The following is an 11,296-nucleotide window of genomic DNA, read 5'->3' on the forward strand; positions in this document are numbered from 1 at the left end:
GGGAGGGGGGGGGACGGAGGGGAGGACGCCAGGGGGGGAACGGCGGAGGCCGGGTCCAAAATGGCTCCGCGGCGGCGACCGCCGGGCCCCCGTTCGCCGGCGGGGAAACCCGGATGTTGGATACAAAGAGGCGGGCGAATGGGGCGGGAGGACGGGGGCGCGGGGGCGGGGCTTGCGACCGCGTGGTTCACGCCCCGATTCGGGGCGGGGCCTCCGAGAAACAACAACACGTCCGCCACGCCCCCCTCGCGGTGCCGGGCACGCCCCCCTCCGCGCTGGCCACGCCCTCCGGCCCCAGCCTGCCAGGGCGCGCATGCGCAGAGGCCCGCCTGGAGAGCGCGCGAAGAAGGGGTGGAGGCGGCAGAGAGGGTGATGGATGAAATGGGATCAGTGAGCCACTTGGGCTGGGGGGGGGGGAGTCTCGAATCCCTGCACCTCTGGGATCAGACACACACCCGTGTCAGGACAGGGTGCCCATGGGATGAGGGGGGGGGGGACAAATCCCACCCCACAGAGCATCTGCAGGTGGGAAGTGGGAGGGGGGGACTGGAAACTCTCCTTTGCACTGTGTGTGTGCCAGTCCTGGGGCTTGAACTCAGGCCCTGGGCCCTGTCCTTGAGTTTTGTTTTTGCTCAAGCCTGGTGCTCTACCACTTGAGCCACAACTGCACTTCTGGCTTTCATGATTGGCTGGAGATAGAGCCTCCAAGGGCTTTCCTACATGAGCCGGCATCAGGCTTCGATCCTCAGGCTTCAGCCTCCTGAGTAGCTATGTGTAACGGTGTGAGCCACTATGGCTCAATTCTATTCTGTGTTGGTGTGTGTGTGTGTGTTAGTGCTGGGGCTTGAACCCACAGCCTGGACACTGTCACTTAGCTTTGAGGCTCAAAGCTGGTGCTCTACTACTTGAGACACGGCTCTGTGTCGCTTTTGGTTCATTGGAGGTAAGAATCTCACATTTTTCTGCTGTGATCCGTGGGTGTTCAGATCTCAGCCTCCTGGTTACCTAGGATTATAGGTGTGAGCCAACAACGTCTGGCTGTTCAGAAATTTGAGTCCTTTTATTTATTCTTTGGTCCATCATGGGGCTTGAACTCAGGGCCAAGACACTGACTAGGAGCTTTTCTGCTCAAGGTGAGCTCTCTACCACTTGAGCCACAGCACCACTTCTGGTGTTTTTGGTGGTTCATTGGAGATAAGAGTATCACAGACTTTCCTGCCCAGGCTGGTTTTGAACCATGATCCTCAGATCTCAGCCTCCTGAGTAGCTAGGATGCCAGGTATGAGCCACTGATGCCCAACTTTCTCCTGACTCCTGGATTTAGCTGTTGCATTCTGATTATTAATGTCATTTACTCCTTGCCTTTCCTTTCCCCTTTCCCCCACCAAGCTTCCAAGAACCCGTTCAGGCTGTCTTCCTCTCCGGCAAGAGGGGCGCCTTGCTACCTGAACCACAACCCCCACTTTCAGCTCTTTGGTGGTCCATTGCAGAGAGAAAAAGAGTTCTTTGCAGCCGTTCCTGTCCTGATTGGCTTAGAACCGTGCTCCTCCAGATCTCAGCCTCCTGATTCGCTGACAGGCGTGAGCCACCGGGGCAAAGGCCCAATCTTGATCAAGACCCAGACCTTTGTCTGGTTAACCTTGCCTGGCAGGGAAAACACAGCAAAGGAAAGGATTCCTCCCGAGACTGAGTCCACGTAGCAACGGGCTCAGGACAATTGGATGGGAGGGTGAGGTGGCTGGACCCTGCAGAATTTATCTCAGAGACTCTGCTTCTGAGACAAGATTCTCTGTTCAAGTTTGGCATACCGAGGAAGGAGGGCCTGATACACCTGGAGAGACAGAAAGGCACCCATTTAGAGGTGGGAAGAGGTGAGGGGAAATTCTTACATTTCTGGCGACCTCTTGAAATGTGTGGTTGCTGTTGGTGTTCTTTGTTTTTAACAGCCAGGCCTGGGGCTTGAACTCAGGGCCTGGGCACCGTCCCTGGGCTTTGGTGCTTAAGGCTGGTGCTCTACCACTTGAGCCATGACACCAGTTCTGGTTTTCTGGTGGTTCATTGGAGTACAAGAGTGGAGGCAAAGGAAGAAAACCGATGTTTCGTGTGAGAAAAGACACTGGCTGGTGTTCATAATCTGAACGCTAGAACAACACCTACGGCTTTCCCACCTGTGCGGCTCCTGGGTTTGGGGTGGCAGCCAGCCTGGCCTTTGGAGCTGACTTCACAACTTCTGAAAAAGGCATGTCTACACCACCTGCAAGGCCTAGGAGAGAAAGGACATTTTGTGTCTGTGTGTGTACAGGATGTGGGGCTTGAACCCAGGGCCTGGGTGCTGTCCCTGGGCTCTGGTTTTGCTCAAGGCTGGCACTCTACCACTTGGAGCTATATGTATGGTGCCCCGTCTCCTGTTTTCTGGTGGTTCCTTGGAGATCAGAGTCTCACAGACTTTTCCTGCCCCAAAGTGGCCTCGAATCACGATCCTCAGATCTCAGCCTCCCGAAAAGCTAGGTGGCTGGCTATGGCGATCTTAAATTTAAATAGTTAAGGGGAGAGAAGCAAAGAATAGAATCATTATGGAGCCGTGAGAAAGCCCTTTGAGGCAGGCTGCCAATTAGGGGCTCCCTGGCAGGCAGGTGCCCGGGCAAAGTAGTCCAAGCAAAATGAGGACACCCTTGAGGGTTTGTGTTTCTTTCTGGGGAGCATGCCTTGATGGGGCTCCCCCTGCATCAATTCTGGGGCTCTGTCTGCCACCACTCAAGGGAGGGAGCTGTCCCAGGTCCTGGCTAGCTAACCCCAGAGCCGATCGTGATCCTCTGCACTTCCTTTTGTCTCTCCTTGCTAGAAATAACAGCATAGTCTCTGGCTGTGTGCCAGTAATGTGGCCTCAGTCGCTGCTCAGGAGGCTGAGCTCAGAGGATCTGGGAGAAAGCGCCAAGCCCCCGCTTGTGGACTTACCGTGAAAAGCCCGGTAGGCCGAGCCCACGCAGGCTGAGCTGGCAGTGTCTGTGATGTAAACTGAGGCACCAAACACATCGGCCAGCACCTGGGAAGGACACAGGGGTTTTTCTTTAATGCCAGGGCCGGGACTTGAACTCAGGGCCTGGGTGCTGTCCCTGAGCTGCTTTTACTCAAGGATGACGCTCTACCACTTGAGCCACGGTGCCACTTCCGGATTTCTGGTGGTTCATTGGAGAGGACAGTCTCTTGGATTTTCCTGCCGGGCTGGCTTTGAACCGTGATCCTCTAGATCTCAGCCTCCTGAGTAGCTGGGATGACATACCCACAGCAGGACTCAGAAATCACCTGGATGTGAGACAGACTGTTCAGTGGGAGCCAGAAGAAAACAGAGTGGGCAGTCGGGCACCAGGGACCCTTGCCTGTCATCCCAGCTGCTCAGGAGGCTGAGATCCGGAGGATCACAGTTCGAGGCCAGCCCGGGGCAGGGAAGTCCATGAGACTCTGATCTCCAATGAACCACCAGAAAACCAGAAGTGGCGCCCTATATATAGCTCAAAGTGGTAGAGCGCCATCCTTGAGCCAAAGAGCCCAGGGACAGCGCCCAGGCCCTGAGTTCAAGTCCCACAACCGACAAAAAAGAAAAAAGTTTCTGATTCTTAGACTTAACAGATTCACATACTGTCTCGTTGGGAGGCAACTTCCAGTTCCTACCTGTAAAATGTCTGCGTTGTGCGATGCCCCTCCTGTGGCCAAAATCTTTGTCTTAGGCACTACAAGAAAAACAGACAAGCAAAGAAGAAAAATACACAGAACAAAAACAAATGAAACTGGGCACCGGTGGCTCAGCCTGTCATCCCAGCCACTCGGGAGGCTGAGATCTGGAAGATCATAGTTCAAAGCCAGCCCGGGGCAGGAAAGTCCGTGAGACTCTGATCTCCAGGGAACCACCAGAAAACCAGAAGTGGCGCCATAGATGGCTCCAAGTGGTAGAGCACCAGCCTTGACCAAAAAGGAGTTCAGAGACAGCGCCCAGGCCCCGAGTTCAAGTCCCCTGTGCAACTCAGTTTCACACCCCTCCCCTTCCTTGGGCCAGGGCTCCGTCTACCTCCAGTCACAATCTCAGTCCCGGGGCTCCCCGCACCCCAAAACACATCCAGTACACTCACTGACTTGGTAGCCCAGACTCTCCGCATGAATCCGCTTGGCCATGAACTGTCCTTCGATGAGGGCTCGGATTTCCACATCCCCAGGGAACGCTGCCACCTAGTGCCCAGACACGGGGGTCCTTGAGGGACATCTGAGTGTGTATTCCTGTGATATGTGTGTGTGTGCACGTGTGCGCAAGCGTGGGCTAGAACTGGGGCTTGAACTTTCCTGTCCTGGGCTAGCTTCAAATCATGATCCTCTAGATCTCAGCCTCCTGAGTAGCTGGGATGAGGACAGGTGTGTGAGCCAATGGTGCCCGGCTCCTTATTCTTTTTACTAGGTAAATAAGAGCCACGTGTGTGTTCCAGGAATCCACACTGCTTGCACGCCCGTGCTAATGTACTATCCCCAGGCTGGGCTAGCACCCCCAGCGCCCCAGACCAAGGACTGGCTACTCTCTCTCCTGCCCTGTGCTCCAAGTTCATTCACTGCTGGTCTCCACGCTGTGTCCATCTTCTGGATAAGCCGGCCGTCTTGCAGACATCAACCAAATGCTCCTCACAGAAATCACGCTTGCCCAGTCCAGCCCCAGACTCACCCACCCTTCCCTCCCACCCCACACGGGCCCTCCTCCCCAGCCCCCCCATGCATGTATCCTGTGTGTGCCTACTCAGCCTGATTTCCGTCCATCTTCCAGATCGGGGCTCCACAGACCCCCCAAAAGAACCTGGCACCAGTGACCCATACACAAGCAGTGAATGAATGTGTATGAAAGAGCAAACGATGCGGTGGTAGATGGGTCAGTGAGTGAACAAATGTGCATTGAAGAATGAATGAACGAATGAGAGAATGGATGAATGAATGATCCACTGGAGAATACATCTTTCCTGACAGCCCGAGGGTTGGCGTGTGCAAACAGAGTAGAGCTGTACTTGCTCCCCTGAAACACGATCCACACCGATCCCAGTAGGGGACCGGAATGGACTGCGGACACGATCTCCAGAACATTCTACCTAGCCAAATCTGCACCAGCCCCACAGTTACAGTGAGGAATGGCGATACAGGAGCTCCCAGCATGCATTGCGGGGGGGCACAACTCTCTCTCAGGTCCAACCTAAACTGGGGTAATCAGCCAGGCATCAATGGCTCACACCTGTCATCCCAGCTACTCGGGAGACTGAGATCTGAGGATCATGGTTCGAGGCCAGCCCAGGCAGCGAAAGTCTGTGAGACTCTTCTCTCCGATGAACCACTAGACAACCGGAAATGGCACCATATATATGGCTCAAAGGGACAATGCCCAGGCCCTGAGTTCAAGCCCCACAACTAGCAAAAAAGAAAGAAGGAAGGAAGGAAGGAGAACACAATTTGAGCCTCAAGTCCAGCTCTAGTGGCTCACGCCTGTCATCCTAACTATTCAGGAGGCTGAGATCTAGAGGATAGAGGTTCAAAGCCAGCCCAGGCAGGAAACTCCATGAGACTCCAATGAACTGCCCCAAAAAAGCTAGAAGTTGGAGCTGTGGCTCAAGTAATGGAGCACCAGCCTTGAGCAAACAAACCCTAAATGAACATATAGGCCCCAATACCATGACAACAATAACAACAATAAAGGTGATTGATTTGATGTCGCGACTGCTAAGATCAATGCTCAGCGCATGATTAATATAGCTCCATATCAAGATAGTTCCTACCTCCTGGTTTTCTGCATTAAATCTGTGACGCCCAGACATTTCAGGAGTGATTTCCATTACGTCAAAATAAAAACCTGAAACAAAAATCAAGAAGAGATTGGCTGTCAGGAGCTGGGCGCACCAATGGCTCACGTTTGTCATCCAGTGACTCAGGAGGTGGAGATCTGGAGGATCCCGGTTTAAAGCCAGCCCCTGGCAGGAAAGTATGTGAGACTCTCATCTCGCATGAACCACCAGAAAACCGGAAGTGGTGCCATATATGGCTTAAAGTGGTAGAGTGCTAGCCTTGAGCAAAAGAGCTCAGGGACAGAGCCCAGGCCCTGTGTTCAAGCCCCAGGACACACACACACACACACACACACACACACTTAATAACCAAATAAAGAAGTAAAGCTCCTACCCAGGTTTCCTCCATTTCCCATCTCTGTGGACTGCAGGGCCTTGGAGAACTCTCTCCAGGAGCCGGAAGCTGACTCATCTCGAATTTTCTCTCTCATCAGGGAGCCATTTTTAAAACTGTAAAAGGGAAGCGAATGCTGAAGACCAGAGGTACGGTGACAGCGGTGCTGGGGATTGAACCTATGACCACATGTAGGCTAGCCAAGTGCTCTGCCACTGAGCTACAACTCCAGCCTGGATCTGTGGGTTTACCCAGGTCCCCAGGTTGTGGGTACAACAAGTCTTTCTCGGGTCCAGCCTAAAATGCACTAATCAGCCGGGCATCAATGGCTCCAGCCTGTCATCCCAGCTACTCGGGAGGCTGAGATCTGGAGGATCACAGTTTGAGGCCAGGCCCAGGCAGGTAAATCTGTGAGACTCTCACAGACGAACCACCAGAAAACTGGAAGTGGCACCATATATATATATATATATATGGCTCCAAGTGGTAGAGTTAACCTTGAGCAAAAAGCAGCTCAGGGACTGCGCCCAGGCCCTGAGTTCAAGCCCCCAGGACTGACAAAAATAAAAATACAAACAAAAACGGTCCCAGAGCAGCCTGCACCTGCATCCCACACCCAGGCAGGGAAATCAACGGGACCCCACACCCCAGCTTACCACAGAAGCGCCATGTAATGCCGGGGGTCAACTGGATTACAGAAAATGTGGCCTTCCAGAGCAGGTGTGGGTTCCTGGAGCCACAGGAAGAGTGTGTCGCTGGTCCCCAGGCTGACCTAGAGAGAAGGCCGGACGGGGTGAGGGACCAGGGGCTGGCTGAACACACACCGTGGGTCTTGATCCGCCACACCTGCTGCGTCTGTCCACTGTTCTGGGGACCATTTCCCCAGGAATCAACTCCCCGCTAGAAAGAACCACACCCACCAGGCGCAGGAGGCTCCCGCCTGTCATCCCAGCTACTCGGGAGGCTGAGATCTGGAGGATCACCATTCGAACCCAGGACAGGAAAGTCTGTGAGATTCTGACCTCCCATGAACCACCAGAAAACCGGAAGTGGCGCCATATAAATGGCTCAAAGTGGGAGCGCACCAGCCTTGAGCAAAAGCTCAGGGACAGTGCCCAGGCCCTGAGTTCAAGCCCTACAACAGATTTTTTAAAAAGCAAGCCTGGAGATGGAGAAGTCAGCTTACCGCGATGTCGCCTTCGTCCAGCCTCATGCCCGCCAGTGACGCTGGGAAAGGTTGGGAGTCTTTGGTTACCTGAAGCCTTGGGAACCAGTGTCCCCCGCCCCCCACCATCCACCCCTCAGGGAGAAGGGCCAGCGCAGGCTCAGGTGGCCTAAGAGAATTTACACAAATCCAAGTGCAGCCTGGGGGTTTGGTCTATTTGTCTGTTTACTTAATTTTGGTGCCGGTCCTGGAGCTTGAACTCGGGGCCTGGGCGCTGTCCCTGAGCTTTTGCTCAAGGCTGGTGCGCTCCCACTTTGGGCCATTTATATGGCGCCACTTCCGGTTTTCTGGTGGCTCGAGTGAGAATCTCTTTCCTGCCCAGGCTGGCTTGGAGTAGCGATCCTCCAGATCTCAGCCTCCTGAGTCACTAGGCTGACAGACGGGAGCCCCGTGGACTCGCTGCACTGGTCAGCAAGTCCAGAGAATCAAGAAGACAACAACAAGAGTGCTCATGGCCCCTGGGCGCTGGTGGCTCAGGCTCATCATCATCCCAGTGACTCAGGAGGCTGAGATCTGAGGATCATGGTTCAAAGCCAGCCGGGGCAGGAAAGTCTGTGACACTCTGATCTCCAATAAACCACTCAAAAACAGAAGTGGCACCATAGATGACTCAAAGTGGTAGAGTGCCAGCCTTAGAAACCCAGGGACAGCACCCAGGCCCTGAGGTGAAGCCCCAGGAGATTGGCAAAAGAAAAACAGAGAGAGACAAAGAGACAGAGAGAGAGAGAGAGAGTGAACAAGTAAAAGAAACAATGCAAGATGCTGGACTGGCCTCATTGGGAGGGGCTGAAGCCCCTCCCACCGACTCTAGTGCTCACCTGACTCCGCCCCCCTTCCCCTATCCCCCCCCCCCTTTTCCTGCCCATACTCACCCGGGTTGTCCCCAGTGAAGGTCACCAGCGGGCACTCCGGGGAAAATCCATAGCGCTGGACATAGTAGGAAGAAATGTTTCCCTGCAGGTGGAGAGCAATTGTGTGGGTAACTCTAGCCTGCTACGCACACACACACACATACACAACCTCAAGCTACTGGAATATTTCAGAAGACTGAAACTAAGGATTTTGGCGCACGTGTCCCTTGCATGCCAGGATTGGGGGTTCCCTCCCCTCCGCCATTCCAGAAGAGCTCTACACAACCATAAGCGTGAAGTCACCTTGGCTTGATCTTTTTAATCTTATTATTTCATCTCATTTTTTGCACCGGTACTGGGATTTGAACTCAGAGCCTGGGCTCTATCCCTGAGCTGCTTTTGCTCAAGGCTGGCACTCTACCACTTTTGAGCCATACATGGCGCCACTTCCCGTTTTCTTGTGGTTCAATGGAGAGAAGAGTCTCATGGACTTTACTGTCCCTGCTGGCTTTGAACTGTGATCCTCCAGATCTGAGCCTCCCGAGGAGTTGGGATGCCAGGCGCCCGGCTCTAGGAGATCATCTTGAAATCCGTTTGACTTTGAGATGCAGAGCAGCTAGAATGAAACAGGCTCCAACTTGAACCAACCTAGGTGAGCTTGAAATTCTGGATATGGCACTGAAGGGAACTTAGCAACATCAGACGCCGGTATCTCACACCTGTCATCCCCGCTACTCAGGAGGCTGAGATCTGAGGATTGCAGTTCAAAGCCAGCCCTGACAGGAAAGTCCAGGAAACTCTAATCCTTCCAATTAACCAACAAAAACTGGAAGTGGGGCTGTGGGCTCAAGTGGTAGAGTGCTTACCTTGAGCTGAAGAGCTGAAGGACAGCGCTGAGGCCCAGAGTTCAAGCCCCATGACCAACAAAAACAAAAAGGTATGAGGCACTGATTTGAAACCCTAGTATAGGCAAAGAAAAGGAAAAGAAGGAAGGGAGCGAGGGAAGGAAGGAAGGAAGAAAGGAAGGGAAGAGAGGGAGGGAGGGAAGAAAGGGAAGGAGAGAAGGAAAGAAGGAAGGAAGGAAGGAGAGAGAGAAAGGGAGGGATCCTACCAGGACTGAGCAGGGCAAGACAGGTGGACCCAGCTTTTCCTCTAAATTTGGGGCGCAGGCGAGAAGGCAGGCCTGGGACCAGACTTTGTCCTGGATCTGCAACAAATTCATTCCAGAACCTAAGGAAGGAAAAGAAATGGCAAATGAAAACCAGGCTGGGTAGGGTAGCTCAGCCTGTCATCCACTGTAGCCATCTGGGAGGTAGAGACAGGAGGATCCTAGTTTAAGGCCCAACCTGGATTTAAAAAAAAAAAAAAAAGAAAAGTGAGTGAGACCCTATCTTAATGAACAGGAGTGTAGTGGGTCCCGCCGGTCACCCCAGACTTCCGGAAGCCTGAGGACAGGAGGGCTGACATCCAGGGTGTAGGATGGAGGATTTTCCCGGAGTGACACCTGACTGAGCACGCGCAAGGCCCCAGGTTCAAACCCCAGCAACACCAGACAAACAACAGCAACAAAAGTAAATGGCAAAAATAGAAATCAGACACTGGTGGCTCACCATCCTACGCTTAGCTACCCAGGAGGCTGGGATCCGGAGGATGGCGGTTCAAAGCCCTACCGGGGCAGGAGAGCAGGGGAGACCCTTCTCTCCAGTGAACCCACACAAAGCCCGGGAAGCGGCACAGCATCCGTCCTGAGCAGGAAAGGGAGCGCACGAGCCATGTCAAGCCCCAGTCCCAGCACCCCTACCGCGAGGAAGGTAATTAGTATCAGCTGTGGGGCTTGAACTCAGGGCCAGGCCGCTGTCCCTCAGCTCCTCAGCTCCAGGAGAGCGCTCTACCACTTGAGCCACAGCGCCACTTTAGGTTTTCTGGTGGTTCACTGGAGAGGAGAGGCTCCCAGACTTTCCTGCCCGGGCTGGCCTTGAACTGCAATCCTCCGATCTCAGCCTCCCGAGTAGCTGGGGTGACAGGCGTGAGCCGCCACGCCGGGCTCAGTATCATCTCTTTCCAACAAAGACTGAAATCCTCAAGACAGGCTGGAAACCAGAGTCCAGTTGAGGCACACTGGGTGGCCACGTGGCCAGCCTGACAACCTGCCTGCAGCCCAAGCCCCGCCCCTGCCAGGCCCCGCCCAGTCCCACTCAGCCCCGCCCCTCCCAAGCCCCGCCCAGTCTCACTCAGCCCCGCCCCTACCAAGCCCCACCCAGTCCCACTCAGCTCCGCCCCTACCAAGCCCCACCCAGTCCCACTCTGCTCCTCCCATACCAAGTCCAGCCCCACTCAGCCCGGCCCCTGCCAAGCCCCGCCCAGTCCCACTCAGCCCCGCCTCTGCCAAGCCCCGCCCAGTCGCAATGAAGTCTGCCCCTACCAAACCTCTCCCAGCTCCGCCCCTACCAAGCCCCGCCCAACCCCACCAAGCCCCGCCCCCACCAGCTCCAGCCATCCCGAGTTCCACCCGTTCCCATGCCCCGCCCCTCTGTTCCATCCAGCCCAATCCCGGCTCAGCCCCTCAGCTCCCTCTCACCCAGCCTATTCCCCAAGCCCCCCGCCCCACTCAGCTCAGCTCATCCCAAGCCCCGCTCTGGAAGGCTCACCATCACTGTAGTCAATGGGGGAGTAGGAGCCCAGGAACAGGGAAGCAGCAAAGCTGCTGACCAGAGAAATCCTCTATGGAAAAGCCACAAGGAGAGAGGCCGTGACACTCCTTCCATCAGTCCATCCATCCACCCGTCCATCCATCCATCCATCCATCCATCCACCCGTCCATCCATCCATCCATCCATCCATCCACCCGTCCATCCATCCATCCATCCACCCATCCATCCATCCATCCATCCACCCATCCATCCATCCATCCATCCATCCATCCACCCATCCATCCATCCATCCATCCACCCATCCATCCATCCATCCACCCATCCATCCATCCATCCACCCATCCATCCACCCATCCACCCACCCATCCATCCAT

The 11,296-nt window shown here is 54.7% G+C and overlaps 1 protein-coding gene across 4 annotated transcripts in view; it reads right to left on the reverse strand.

The window, feature by feature from the left end:
* Positions 1–1,224: 1,224 nt before the first annotated feature.
* The window catches only part of Xylb (xylulokinase homolog (H. influenzae)), a 19,026-nt gene continuing 8,954 nt past the window's right edge, over positions 1,225–11,296 (reverse strand). For 3 of the 4 annotated variants that reach the window (XM_013030320.1, XM_013030319.1, XM_013030322.1), the window contains 12 exons: positions 10,920–10,992; positions 9,383–9,501; positions 8,293–8,374; positions 7,382–7,422; positions 6,852–6,967; positions 6,196–6,311; positions 5,796–5,869; positions 4,125–4,221; positions 3,670–3,728; positions 2,956–3,043; positions 2,169–2,263; positions 1,225–1,831 (listed from right to left, as the gene is read on the reverse strand). In XM_013030320.1, coding sequence (XP_012885774.1) covers positions 1,760–1,831; positions 2,169–2,263; positions 2,956–3,043; positions 3,670–3,728; positions 4,125–4,221; positions 5,796–5,869; positions 6,196–6,311; positions 6,852–6,967; positions 7,382–7,422; positions 8,293–8,374; positions 9,383–9,501; positions 10,920–10,992 — 1,032 coding nt within the window. In that variant the 3' untranslated portion in view covers positions 1,225–1,759. The remainder of the gene's footprint in view (positions 1,832–2,168; positions 2,264–2,955; positions 3,044–3,669; positions 3,729–4,124; positions 4,222–5,795; positions 5,870–6,195; positions 6,312–6,851; positions 6,968–7,381; positions 7,423–8,292; positions 8,375–9,382; positions 9,502–10,919; positions 10,993–11,296) is intronic. The other variant, XM_013030323.1, reaches the window with a different exon arrangement.

The sequence above is a fragment of the Dipodomys ordii genome, unplaced genomic scaffold (genome assembly GCF_000151885.1).
Source record: "Dipodomys ordii isolate 6190 unplaced genomic scaffold, Dord_2.0 Scaffold128, whole genome shotgun sequence".
Taxonomy (NCBI): domain Eukaryota; kingdom Metazoa; phylum Chordata; class Mammalia; order Rodentia; family Heteromyidae; genus Dipodomys; species Dipodomys ordii.